The sequence below is a fragment of the Myripristis murdjan genome, chromosome 19 (genome assembly GCF_902150065.1).
Source record: "Myripristis murdjan chromosome 19, fMyrMur1.1, whole genome shotgun sequence".
Taxonomy (NCBI): Eukaryota; Metazoa; Chordata; class Actinopteri; order Holocentriformes; family Holocentridae; genus Myripristis; species Myripristis murdjan.
Genome location: NC_043998.1, coordinates 16,851,064 through 16,866,055, shown reverse-complemented (window position 1 = coordinate 16,866,055; position 14,992 = coordinate 16,851,064). Strand labels below are relative to the sequence as shown.

The 14,992-nt window shown below is 43.1% G+C and overlaps 1 protein-coding gene across 1 annotated transcript in view; it reads right to left on the bottom strand.

Moving 5' to 3' along the window:
- cacna1g (calcium channel, voltage-dependent, T type, alpha 1G subunit) overlaps positions 1-14,992 on the bottom strand; it is a 224,855-nt gene that overhangs the window by 22,458 nt on the left and 187,405 nt on the right. Inside the window, exons 28-29 of the mRNA XM_030077890.1 lie at positions 3,816-3,967; positions 2,188-2,297 (exon numbers count right to left, since the gene is read on the bottom strand). Of these exons, the coding sequence (XP_029933750.1) occupies positions 2,188-2,297; positions 3,816-3,967 (262 nt within the window). The remainder of the gene's footprint in view (positions 1-2,187; positions 2,298-3,815; positions 3,968-14,992) is intronic.

Here is a 14,992-nt window from a genome sequence, read left to right as displayed (position 1 = left end):
ACTATCCCATCAGTCATTTTTAAGCTGCACCCAGTCTCCCATCATCTAGCAGCTTCATTTCTTACAGAAACAGCATGCTATTCTGTATCATATTTTGCATTCATTTTATCAGTTTTCTACATGGGGCAGCTTGAATTGACCGTACATTGTTTAAGATTGCTTACAATTTAGCTTTATAGCTGCTATAAGTTCTATTTTTCTCACTCTATGTTCTCATCACTTAACAGTAAGATTATATATGTTTATATATGTTTAGTAAAGCCGATTATTCTTTTTTCTGTTTTCATTTTGACAATGCAAATGCTTATTGTTTAATAGTATATATCAGTATGTTATTTTACTTAGTTGCATATTATTTATATGATTTAACCCCTCTCTGTCGTCGTTGTGAACATGTTTTGTGATTGTCTTGTTTTTGCTGTTGCTTTTGTTTTGAGTTATTGCATGGTGTAGTTGTCTGTTTGCTGTTTGTCCTTGTGATTTTGTATTGTTCTGTACAAATGCTTGTTTACTGTATAGTGTCTTTTTGTGCTGTATTTTCTGCTGTCAAAAATAATAATAAAAAAAATGTATATGATTTAATTCATTTACCGGCAGTACTCGAGTTGAGGGGGGATGAGGGTGGATGGCATCCCCCCCGAAATAAAAACGGTCAAAATCATCCCCCCTGTAAAACTGCCATCCTCACTTTTCATCAAGTGAAAAAAATTGACAATCCCCCCTGAATTTTTTTTTACAACTCGACTACTGTTTACAGGTGATTGGAAACTATGACTGATAGCTAAATTAACCTTTGCAGCAACTTTTAGAAACTCTAAATAGTCAAGCCAAAACTGTCACACACAGTGAACTAACCACATAAACTTAACTTTAAATTGCACATTACAGTTTACTCAGCTCTCCAGTTTACTCCTGCTGGAAACAGAGTGAAATCTTCTCCATTAAAGTGAGTGCATTTTAATTTAGAGGAAGCCCATTTTCTGGATGACAGTGCATGGGAGTGTGCAGATCTTTCAGATAGGTTTAGTCCTATGAGGCAGATCAAGAATAGTAGTCATGAGGCCCTGGGCGCCACTTAAATTTAAGGTGTATTATAAAGCAAGAAAGTACAGTCGGCCCAGAAATCAGCACACACACACACTCTTCCCCAGATAACTAGGGTTGAGATCAAAGTGTTGAGACCAGACCTGTTTTCCAACCCTTAAGCAATAAAGATGGACTGAGCAAAATGTTTGGAACAAGGCTAGTGTATAAAACCTCAGTGAGGATAATGGCTGTTTTTGAGTTTTTGAGTGTGGGATTAGTTGAGTGGGTGGTCTTTGCCTACTTGTCACACTAATCAGGTTTGTCAACCTCCCATGTTTTGAGTCCATAGGCAGGACTTTCTCTCTCTGCCTCTCTTTCTGTCTCTCTCTCTCTCTCTCTCTCTTCTATGTGGGCTGACCCCACATCATAGTTTATCCCTCACGTCCACATCTAAACACTCATGAATCAACACAAGAATACATCAACTTAAAATTCAATAAGATTTTCAAATTGATTCTGGGGGTCTTGGCTGGCCTAAAGTGTGTGTGTGTGTGTGTGCACTGTGGTAATATGAGACTGTGGACCACCTCCAAAAAAGGATAATGGTCCAGTCTGGCAAACAGAATGGACATCATGGGCCCCTCGGTGGCCAGCTCTGGTCCAAAATCACACACACACCTCTGTTGTGGTGTGTGTGCATGTGTGTGTGTGCGTCTATGTCTCTGCCTGTGTATTGTATGTTTGTGCTCTCATGTGAATGAGGCACACCGAAGTGTGTGTGCATGTTTGTGTGCTTTTCGGTGGGAAGCCAGGGATTTTAAAGCTATGATATCATCTGAGCAGAGTGTGTTTTATGGGCGTTTAACGAGGCCGTTTGTATTCATGCAGGCCTCACTGAGTGCCGTCCACTACAGCACCTTACTAAAGCGCACTTAAGCTCCGAAAACTGCCTCAGATTTTCCACATGACTCAGAGGTTGAAGAACGGTGCCCTCGACCGCCAATCTAGGAGACGATCATGTCCACTGAAATGTCAGAAGCCTAAACCGGGGAGGTAAATGTTTACTCTGGAATGGTGGCTTCCTGTTTGATCTGCGTCGGAGACATTTGGGAAAGCTCATTATGCCACTTCGGGGTGCCTGGGAGTTGTTTAAACACTGACCTATCCTTGAAGAAGCGTCGGAAGCCGAAGGCCACCAATTTGAAGACCGACTCCAGAACGAAGATGAGAGTGAAGATGTAGTTGCAAATCTTCAGTGCCTCGTCCAACTCCTGGGGATGAAAGGGCACCAAACAATAAATCATGAATGATTAATACGCTGATAAATATCCATCCTAACAGCACAGTTCATTTAGCATTGAATCTTAAACACTAATGGGGTGTCATTTCGGGCCATTTCACTTGTTTTCCAATGCAAATCTACTTGTGCCAAGAACTTTATTTAGGGTACTGTTTGAGTGAATTACATGTAGAACTTAGTAGACTCGACTTAATTAGTCTAAATGTGTTGCTACAGTGGATATTCTTAGCTGGGCAAGGGCAAAAATATACATTTTCCTGCATATATAAACAAGACCTTCATATTAAATACCAAACAACCCATATTGTAAACTCTGGCTGCTTCCCCAGAATTAGCCATTTCCACAAATAGATCCCCCTCACCTCCCCCACCCTCCCTCATTCTCATTGAAAAGGCCATTAAAAATCAAAGTGTTCATTTTTGCCTGTGGGAGAATTGACAGTGCCCATCTGCATGTAAAAACTGACCTTTAGCAGAGGGACATGTGGGGAGAGAAACGGTGGAGTCAGGAGGGATTTCACTCTCTGGTGGCCACCCAGCGACTCACAACCAGCTCCAGCTTTTGCTTTCACTTGCCTCTACTCCGCCACCTCTGTCCTAATTTAACACCCTCTGTCCTACCCCACTACCCTCTATTCAACCCCAGTCCTGTCTGTCACACTTCACCACCCTCTACTCTACCCCACTGCACCTCCCTCTATCATCCCCAGTCTCCCTGTTGCTGCTCTTTTCTTCAGCTTTCCTCGCCATCTGACTCTAGACTGTTGACCGAGCGGGTAGCCAACAATATGATAAACTGTAGTGAAGCATTTCTAAAATGAATGGATCACAAATCCCAGCTGGCGCGGCTACCTGGCTGTGGCGATTAACAAATGGGTTGTAAATCACAAAGTATCCACAAAGTATCCAAATAGTATTGAATAATAATTTGATTTAACGTGCTGGGACTATCAGAGGGGGGAGGTTTTGCGGCACAGGAAGACACCACATTCAGCTGGAAGGTCACTCTCTCCGAAAGTCAATTTAACACACTTTACTCACATTTATAGACTGCAGTGATCTTTTGTTAATGGTTTTGACTGCCTTTTTATTTTGTTACTACCTTTCTTGCCCTGCTTTAACATTTGTTACCTTTCATTGCTTTTGCTGTAGATGTTTTATCCATGTTTATAGCACTTTGTAAATATGTTTTTTTTGTTTGTTTGTTTGTTTTGTTTTTTGAAGATTATTGACAGCCCATAGCCCAGTAGGTTAAAACTAGAAATTAACCATTATATATTTTTGTGCTGATTTTGTATATTGTGCCAGTATTCAGCATGGTTGGAAAAACATCTCTCTCTCTCTCTAATTTTTTTTTTTTTTTTGAAAGGGGAAAACATCTCCCAAACAGATACAAAACTTGGCCCACGGGACCCATGATGATACACAAGTCAATGATGCAACTGTTTTTTGACCCGGCACTTCATTCCCTCCCCCTCATGTGTCTGACCTTTGGCTGCTGGTAGTGCTCCATCGCCATGGTGATGACATTGAGCCCAATGACGATGGTGATGAACAGGTCCAGGTAGTGGCTGGTGCACATCTTGTGGATGAGCAGGCGGGTGGGGGAGTAGTCGGAGTAGTAGGGCTTACTCTGAGCTTCTGTTGGAAGTGGGAGTGTATTGGGGGGGTGAGGGGAGGAGGGGGTGGAGGTGGGGTGGGGGGTAAGGACGGGGGAAGGAGGAAGGGATGGGGTGGGGGGGTCGGTTGAAAAGTGAGACAGGACGCACTGTACTGGCACGCTGCGCAGTAGACTGGCTGTGTTGAGACTGGCCGCTGCTGCTGCATACGGTATCTCTCGGAGAAAAGGCGATTAGTGAAGCAGAGTGTTATCTCCACACACACACACACACACACACACGCATGTATATTCACTCACAATAGGGGGAGGAAAGGATACAGAGAGGCAATAAGAGCAGGGAAAGCTAAAGAGAAAGGACTTTTATTGACACAGGATGAGAAGGATGACAAAAAAAATGAGAGCAGATGACCAACAGTGGAGAGCTGGAGTGAGAGAGAGGGAGGGAGAGAGAGAGAGAGAGAGAGAGAGAGACAGAGAGAGAGAGAGGGAGAGAGAGAGAACTCCAGCCAAGTTCCCCTGTGGCCTCTAGTCATGGCTTATCAAATCAGATCTCCCCTCCTCTGATCAACAATTACTTAAATTAAGTCTCCCATGAGACAACGTGATGAGGAGATAAACAGCATTGCTCACTGCACTGCATAGGTGTGTGTGCGTGTGTGTGTGTGTGTGTGTGTGTGTGTGTGTGCGTCCTGTCATGAGATTTGGATCTGGCTGATGGAGTCTGGTCTATTTTTGTGTGTTCGCTCTCTCCACCCTCCGTTCCTCCTTCAGTGCCTCTCTCTGTTTCTATCATATCTTGTACTCGGATCATGGCCCATCTCAGCCTTGCCAGATCTCTCTCACTTGCCCCCAACCCCCCCTTCCTTTTGGAGACCCCAACACAGCAGAAAAGTTTTCTGTCTTCATCCATCACTTTCTTCCACACCTCTTTTTTTATTCTTCTCTTCCTCCCATCCACCCAGGATGGATGAATGGACCAAGAGCTAGGAGATGAAGCTCAGCTCCATCTATCACCTCATCACTCTATCAGTGAAGGAGGGGGTCTAGGTCACAGCATGTAGGGAACAACACACACACACACACACACTGAAAGTCCTTTGGGTGTTGTGAGCTTTCTCTCTCTGCCCAATTAGCCCAGGTGTCCTGCTGCTGCAGCTGTGTTGGGCTTTGACAAATCCCAGGAGTGTGTGTGCATGTGTGTGTGTGAGTGCATGACTCATGGTGTCTGCCTAGTGGTTTCCCTGTAGTACCAAAGAGAAACTCCGCTGCTAGATCAGGGAATAAGATAGGAGAGCCGAGTAAGCGCTTGATAGCACAACTTTATCTATCCATCTCTAGCGTTATATATATCTTCGTCTTTCGGGAGGCAAACTTCTCTCCGGAGATAAACCTAATCAGGCGAAAAGTCACTATGAACTGCGACGACTAAAAGATATTCTCAGTATCCGTGGTGTGTTTAATTTCAGCCACTGTGCTGTCTGTCTGGCATTTTTAAGAGTATTTCACCTTGGTATAACATTAATATTTTGGATTTGGAGTTCATGAATAGTCGATCAACACCGGCTGTTGACATCTAGTCAATGCCATTCATTCTTATACAAAAAAAAAAAAATCTTTCCATAAAATAAATATTAATAAATACAAAGAAACAAAGAAACTGACACCCTCCATGAGTCTCTGGTCTCTCTGTTTCTCTGTGGGCCGATCAATAACAAATATGTCACCTTGTTTTGACTTGTAATAGTCACTCTTGGACTAGTCAGTGTAATTTTGCAATACAATGATGGGATGCATAATTTCCACAAGTTTAATCAAAATCAAATCAGTGGTGTGTGATACTGTGTGGGAAGGACAAATGTATGAACAAATGTAGTCCCCTGTGAAGGACAAAAACACTTTTAAATGCCAGTCCCAAACACAGCGAAGAAGACTCGGGCAATTACCCCGGCCAAAAACACTGGAAAGAAGTTATATTTTCACCCATCTGTCTGTGTCTGCATGCTCGCAAGACATCTCAAAATGTTATGAATGGGTTTGGCTGAAAGCTAGTGGCCTGGACCGATAGCTCTTGGCCCAAGAGAGTTGATCAGATGTTGGTCTTAGTCCAGATCTGGGGTTTAACTGTTATGCTGTGTTCAAGTGCTGGTGGGAAACTCTGACATCTGGGATTTCCAAAACAGCGACTAAACAGCGCTGCATTTGTGCTATTTTACTGGAGAATCAAACCCAGCAGACAAGAAAAAACAAACTGTTGTGTCAAGATTGATAATTATTCAGAGTTGGCAGAGGTTTGCACTCTACTAAAGGCTCTCTAGTTAATTATTTGATTCTGCGTTCCGGGGTAGTCTTCGCTTCGAGGTCATTTTTTGGCTGTTAGTAATTATCAAAATTGACAGCAGGGTAGATGAGCCTGAATGGTGGTGCCGGCTGAACCACAGGGCAGCTTAGTGCTGAAGTTTGACTGCTCCTGAGCTACTATGGAGGAGTGTGTGTGTGTGTGTGTGTGCCAGATAGTGAAATTATCGTGTGTAACATCGCCTCAAATCCACTGAGCTTCTGGTCTGCTTGGCTTGTCTTTTCGAATAAAGGCACTAAAACGGGACGCCAGCTCCGGTCACTAATCTTGCCTTTCAGCACCACAGGTCACATAATTGTCTCTAAAACACAAAACAGCACTTCCTCATGTTGCCACTTGCTTTTTATAAATGAGGCAATACTTTTGGAGGCCATTCCACATTTCACCATATGGCCCACCTAGTAGACAATGATGAAGCGGCATTAGAGCGTCTCGGGGGAGTCTGGCCTCATGTCATCGAATCAGGGCAGTTAGATGCAGCTCTTGTGGGAGACAACCCTCCTCCACGTGTAACAGCCCGCTCCATTCACTTCAGATCCACGCAACATCTTTTATCATTTTACCATGAGGGAACATTACTTTTCGGGCATGTTTTGCTCTGTTCTACTTACTTTTTGCAGGTGCACAGGTGGCTAAACACACATGCACACGAATCCTGAAATCATTGTTTTTCCGTCCTAATGTTAAATATATACCTCAACTTGTCCTAAAACTTTTGTGAAATATATTAAAGTACAGAAGCAATAATGAGTATTAGTGTGCCCTATTTCATAATCAGTAAATCCAAAGAAAAGGGCAACTGGGGTCAATGAAAGTGTTTATCAGCTAAAGTTCTGCTGAAGTCCAGTATTTAATTTTTATGGAGGCTAGGTAAATGTATTTAATGTGGAATAACCAAATCGAGTATGAGATGGCTGAATTTCTCCCTAAAAATTAATCGAGGCACTAATTTAAGAGAACTGTTAAATGTGCTAGGAACTGCCCTGAATAAAAAGGAGGGGAAGAGAAAGAGAGAAAGAGAGGGAGGGAAAGTGAGAGAGATCAGCATCTTGGCTAAAGTGCAATTAGTCTTCCACAGGGGAGGGAAGGGAATGAAGAGAGGGAAGGAGAGGTGAAAGTTTAGGAAGCCAAATTACAAATCCCCCGGCTTCCTCGCTCCCACTTGCAATGCTCTTTTCTGCTCCGAGGGGAAAAGAGCAAGGGCAGCTCTTAGATGAGGAATGAAGTTCATTTTGCTCTCGGCGCCAGAGACGCCTACTGCGATTCCATGCCAAGCCTTTGATTCCAGCCGGTGCCCAAATTAGAGGCTTTGTTGAGGTGTGCATGAGTAAGGGAGCGACTGAGGGAAAATGGGGATTAGGGTTGAAGAAATGTGGGAGAGTTCATTCTTTTCCCTCTACTTTCACTTGACCCTACTTTCTCCCGTCTACTTCCACCCTTACTTCCTTCCTGCTTCAAAGATCTGATTGGTAACCGTAGCTCTCATCTTTGTCATCCTTTTTGTGGGGACAAGGCTGGGTGCAGAGGTAAGAGAGCAGAAAGGTCCGTGACTTCGGAACGTCCCCATGCAGGTCACGATGCCTCCTCTCTGCAGCTCCATCCTCATGCACGCATTTAAAAGGCATTTCGTGACATTCATCCTGTGCACAATTAACAGATAATCCAGGAAAATCATTCTGTCGGGAAACCAGGGGTCTTAGATCTCATCTCATTATATGTTGCACTGAAAAACCTTTAAGAGATAATTATTGGTTTCTTGCAACTGCATAATAGAGGTTCTTGTTTTTTCAGGCTGGGATCCAAAAGGAATAAATTTAGTGTTGCTATTTTGAGATGACCCAAGAGAAACAGCCTGGGCTGCCCAGTTTGGGTCTCAGCATCACTGCTGTCTTCTTAGACAGTGTTTTGTTCTGCTTCCTATTAGTTTACGTCTACGTTGTCTCAAAGGAGATCTAAAACCCCTATGTCTGAGGTTAGCCATACATGAGAAGGGAAACAGAAAACATTGTTAGTAAAAAAAAGACAAAAAAACAAAAGATTCCCTGTCCAAAAACAACGCCTAGTGCCCCATATTCCTCTTTGTGTCTTCCACTCACCTTTCTCTCCTCGGATACCTGCAATTTTAAAGGGGGTACAGGGCCGAGGATGGAGCTTAGGAGTTGCTTTAGGACCCGGCCACACTCAAAAACATAATGCATACATTTCCGAGGCGGTCTTTGTTGGGAAATACAGACACAGAAAGGGTCCTTGGTTGTGGGACCAGTGAGTAAAAACACCACAGCACAGCACGATGGGTATACTGTGACCGTGTGGGTGAGCTCAGGTTGGGTTGGACTGGATATGTAGAGTATGGGTCTGGAACACAGCGCACCTACAGTATGTGGTGAAAAAGTGAGTGTCTATGTTGTGGAGTGGAAGGGGCGTCGTGAATGCTACTCCTGACCATGAAGCTCAAAAACAACACGAGACACTCTTATGAGTTTGATTCACTGGCGCACTGGCTTCCGCTTTGCTGGATGTCTTCTGCAAACTGTCTGCAAACTGTATGGATATGGTGGTTACACCAGGCATGACGGGCATATTGGGGTAAGGACTGAGCATTTGATATGGCTGAAGGTAATGACTGAGGGATGTTGGACTAAGGGAGAGAAAAAGCTTGAATCCTGGATGATTGAAAAAAAAAAATATATAAAGCTGTGAAAGCAAGAGCAGGGCATGGGTGGTAAAAGCAGCCATACTGCATTTTAGAGATAAAGACCAGGATGAAAATGAACAAATCGCTAAGGAGGGAATGTCCACATTTTCACATATCACTGGTAATGCTTTGGCTGGTTGCAGTGGCTGCTTTTATGCCCCTGTCCTTCATGGTAAATGGCTTAGTAGTAAACCTTGAGACTCAGTGTCTGCTGGGCAAAATGCTTTAAGCACCGCAATGTCAATGTTCAGGTGTCCAATTCATAAATGGCGACTTTACACCCTCCAAACACTGAGTCAAAAGAACAACCGTTAAAATAAACAATTAAAACAATTGAAAAAGTTTTGACTGGATTTCCCGAATGCTCTGCTGCCTTGCTTTGATATAAAAGAGAGAGAAAGTGAGAGACAAAAAAAAGAGGAAAGAGATAAAAAGGGGAATGAATTTGAATTGGAGCACAGGATAATACAGAGAGGAGGAGCAGCAGAGCAAATTGAGGAGTCCAGAAGAAAAGAGGCAAAGAAATAAGAAATCATGACATCATTCAAAATGACAGGGCGTGATAGCACACACTCTCCATTTCACCGTGTAGCACACATACTTTCACACACATACATTGTGCTGGTTCACATGGTAGACTGACACACTTCTTTCTGAGTCATACTTGAGCAGGATGGACCAATTGAGATGGGCTGAATGGTGACGACAAGCGATTGGACAGCGTGAGTGGAAGGCGGGAGAACAGGGATAACAGTGATGTTGACAAGTACAGACCGATGGGAAGCATTTTAACAGTATAATGACACAGCGCATTCCCCTTGCCTCCTCTGCTGAGTCCATGTCTTGTTTAAAATCCAGAGCCACAACGTCATGCATGGCACCTTTAATCTATTACTGCCACTCTCGACTACACCTGCCAAAAGGAAGATAGCTGTTTTTAATATCATCTCCAGCTAAAGGCTTTTTAAGCTCCATACTTGCCTAGACAAAGATTGAAGGAACCCATCTGAAGCCATAATAGTTCCTTTCTGTCATGCCTGCCAGGACGTCAAGCTTGAGGATGAGAACAATCTATCGCCACACACAAATAAGCACTGCAGATTAGTAGGTAAAATAATTAGTCTTGGCTTTTCCATTCATTCTGGTATAATTCTTTTAGCCTGGCACTAATCTGGTCCAGTCTGGTCTGACCACATGCATGGCTGATCTGCCACTTGGACAGTCTTATGCCTTTCCTGCTGCTGTCATGGCTTATCCTCGGATATAAAATTGCGCCGTGGTATCACACACATCCCCAGACATGTCCAGGGGCAGAATCAACAGGATTATATAATATAAAAGGGTACACACACTGCTAGGAGCCCTTGGATGCTGCAACATGCTGTGCAAAGGTAAACACACCTGCAAATGTAAAGACTCAGGCAGAGATACAAATACACAGACATTTACACACGTAGGTGTCTAACTTGCCAATTTGATCTTGCGAGCTTGTTTTATTATTATGATAGAGAGTAAAATGAAGCACAAATCACCAAGTAAGCCATATAAAATCAAATAAACAGCAACAACGTTCCTTTTTTATTGTGATTGTTTGGTGATTGCTGGTGCCAAGAGATAGTGCGGTGACCTAGATTTAATACGTTATAACACTCACCAAATAATAATATTGCGTACATTTCCACTGATGACAGTTAAAAACTTGACAAACTGACAAACTGCATATTTTAGCCTCCTACCCCTTCAATAATTTAGTACTCTGGACAAAATGATGAAACTGCATCAACGTAGCAATTTATCAAACTGGCTGAATAATAAAATCTTGTCACTCACCAGTCAGAAATTTAGTCAATATATGTGGATGTGGGGACTGCTGCACGCATGCACGCACGCACGCACGCACGCACGCACGCACGCACGCACGCACGCACGCACGCACGCACGCACGCACGCACGCACACACACACAGAGTAAGCTGTCCCTGTCTTGAGGTGAAATGGAGACAAAGTCCTGCTCCAGTCTCTGCCATCACTATATGCTGCTCTGTTCTTGACATTTCTGCAGATGAAATATTCATGGAGAAACTTTCCAACATGAAACATTCATGCTGAATACTGTTCCCCCTCCCCTCACAAATGACTTATAGCTTTTCAGTCAAAGTAAGTAATTACGTGCTTTCTGTGGCAGTAAACATAATAATTAATGTTACAACATTGCTTTCAGTATAAATTAATGAGCTTTATTACTTATTATATCACTTTTGATTTTCCCTTCAAAAGCACAGCAATAATCATGGTTATCCATCATTTTGCAAATTGTCACCTATTTACTGAATCATTACTTATTCACATCACCAAATTTATGGAAGGAAGTTGCATAGTGCGTGTGTGCAAATGTGTATTGTTAGGTATTCACATTAGCTAGTTCATCTAATTTCTGGACAAAAATGTAATATTTTGGGGGGTTGCTCATGAAACTACAGACATGACTAGAATGTCAGCTGGCATATACAGTTTATTCAGTCCTGACATCAGAAACTCTTTGACAAACTTTGACTCACACCCATTGGCAAAGCCCCAAGCTGTTAGAGTAACATGGCTTACACCCACTGCTGCCCCCTGAAGTTATAAAAGATTCATCACATTTAACACTTGCTCTCCACTTATCTGGTGGGTGTCTCTCGCTCTTTCTCTCTCACCCTTGTTTTCTACCTCTGAATTCCCCCTTTCTCTCTAAATTTTCTTTATCCTCCCCTGCTTCTCTCTCTCTCTCTCTCTCTCTCTCTCTCTCACTCCCCCTCTCCCTAATGGCCTGGTGTTATTAATTACATCCCTACAACATGGGGAATATAAACAAGAGGGGAAGAGGGCCAATGTAAAACTTTCGTGAGATTCATCTCTGTTACATCTGACCCAGATAGAGCTACAGGGATTGGCACCGGCAGGCTTGTGTGTGTGTGTGTGTGTGTGTGTGTGTGTGTGTGTGTAAATCACTGAAGTAATAGCTGAGCAACAACAAGTTATGGAAGCTGTCCTAAGTATGTGTACACCCACACCAAGTGTTTGGTGTGTGTGTGTGTGTGTACATGATATTAGAGTAAGGGATGTTAGAGGAGATGATCCTATTACCCTCGTGCTGTTGATGCCTCCTGGCCCTGTTCTGACAACACAGATTAACAGTAAAGCACAGTAAATGGCTCTGTTTACCCTCCTCAAGGTGATGAGGATTTATGAATCTACATTGAAAACACAGCAGCCACATTGTCTGACACAGCCGCTGCTGACTTCATTATCGGTGGTGATGTCAGCTCACTTGTTGGCAACGAGAAAACAGTCACATGTGCAAGAGCCCTTCTCTCACTCTGAAATGATGTAAGTGACCTGAGATATAAAGACTGGCAATATGTGATAGCTTAATATAGTATTTACATGCATTTTGACACTGTAAAAGGGATTGTTCAGCCATTAAAAACACATTATTTTATTTTTACCCTAAGTGCTATGTATAGTAGCACTAATGCCATCCATCATTCTTGCTGTGCTGAGTACTGGCTGGATGGTCCTAAAGCTGACTATTAAACTCCTATCTTTGGGTAGATTTCTTTAAAAATAACCACCTGAATGAATTCAACCAAGGTTTACCTGCACCTTTATAGGTGTGCTTTTACGATAAGAAAATGCAGTTATGATTACTGTTTATGCTCCCATGGAAATAAGATTTCTAGTTTGGGCAGGTTTTATAATGTTGGAAATGTTTGCAAGAAAGCCTGACGTGTGTTTTGAGTAATAACGTGTTAATTAAGTGTATTTTATCTCATCTAACCTATATGTGGGCATGAAGTAGCCTATTTATTTATTATAATGACTGTCTGGGATGAGATGTGTGTTTTGAGTGGAGTCATGAGGGGGCTGACCCAGCCAGAGCTGGTCGGGACACAGTGCTGATCTGTTTGGGAAGTCGAGGGCCATCTGTTAACATGGCAGAGCCGCAACTCTCTCAGACTGACACACACACACACACACACACACACACACACACACACAAACACACACACTACACAATCAGTGGGCATACACAAAAAATATGCATACTTTAACACACGCTTAGATGCACACAAAAACAAGTGTATATACACACAGACAGTCACAGAGAGAACCCTGTTCTAATCAGCCAGGTTACATAAGTTCTCCCCCCCTGCTGACAGACTCTGAGACTATCAATTGTTTCTCTGTTGCTCATCTGACACCCCCTGCTTTCTCTCTCTCTCTCTGTTTGTCTTTAATATCCTCCCTTCTCATCTCCTGCTTCTTTTTCCTCTTCATGCCTCCCTTCTCTTCCACCCTCCCTCCCTGCCTGTGCTTTGTCCCATCTCTCTGAGCGGGCTGACATCGCCATTATGAGGATCACAGCGAAAATATAAACAAGCATCCTCGGGATTTCTGTTCTTTTTATATTCGGTTATTGCTGAAATATGTACAGCGGCTCTGAATCGGGGAATGCAGCGAAGAGTAACCCCGCATGAACTCAGTTTACTGACATAAGATTGACAAGTCTTTACAACAAGGGGTATCATTTTGGTTTAATATGAATTGTGTGGGCCTGTGAAGACATTTGTGACTGTAAATAAACTTCAACTTGAACTCAGTGTAAATTACTAGTCACCAACCACTCACTAGCAGTGAGTCAATGCCCATTTTGAGATGAAACAGCAGGTAAACACAGGTGTTACTAATGATTTTAATGAAGGTTCTGTTCCACTGCGTTCTAACAGAGCCAGGGTCCTGCTGCTGTTCATGCTGACTCACTGGAAACACTCTGGTTCACTTATGTGGGTCACAACCTTAATTAACATTATGACGAACACCTGTGTTTACCTGCTATTTCATCTCGCAATAGCTGCGGTCAAAATGGTCTGCTAGCACTCTTGGTTTACTCACATTTTTATTTACTACTACATTGCTGCTCTAGTTAATGCATATGCATGGAGTTGCACATAAGTATTAAAAGAGATTCATTAAAAAAAAAAAAAAAAAAAAAAAAAAAAATTGAGATCCAAAATTTAATTGATTGCTGGCATAAAAACAAACAACTGTGCTAGTAAGGTTAAACAAGGAACTTTTCTTTCAAAACAGGTACAGTTTTAAATGTAGAATCATTCACATCTTTGAAATACTGTTTGGATGGGTGAGTGAGTGTGTATGTGTGTGTGTGTGTGTGTGTGTGTGTGTGTGTGTGTGTGTGTTAAAGACTGATTGAAATTTCAGCAACTGCTGCTGACGGACTAGGTGCCCCACAGCCTATATACCCCGACAGCACCACTGGAAGCATCATTACACTGATACAAGCTGCTGTCTGTCAAAATATCCAGCGTGCCATCTCCCAGAAAGCATCCTGACACCGGAAGGGTGGAAAGAATATGTGCAATATTTACAATTTGCAGCGTACGTCGTGTGTGGTGTAGCTTCTCCTCATGTGTCTGTCGCCGCCAGCTGACTCTGACTGCAGAGTGCACAGCTCGACACAACAAGTCAACTTTCACACTGACCCCGGGGAAGCCTAGCTGTCCTCTGTGTGTGAGTATGCGATGTGTGTCTGTGTGTCAACCATCTCTCTCTTTGTCTTCCTCCTGCATCTTCAGTCAAAACCTTAATACGCCTCTTCCATCATCTCCTCCTGTCTCTTTGTTCCTTTCCTTCTCGTGGCTGCCACAAATGGCTCCTTCAGTGCGGTGCAAGCTAAAGATAAGAGCTCACACACACAAACACACACACACACACACACACACACACACCTCTGTGCACAGGTGAACACCCTCCTCTCTTCCCCAAAGCTGACTACACCCATGCAATAATACAGTAACAAAATGAGCATGAGACTGTCTGCTGCCTCTGTCTGCCTGAGCATGTAACACATGCAAAAATCTGTGTGTGTGTGTGTGTGTGTGTGTGTGTGTGTGTGCTCCTTCCCATTCTGTAATTTATGTTTGGCCTTGGCCAT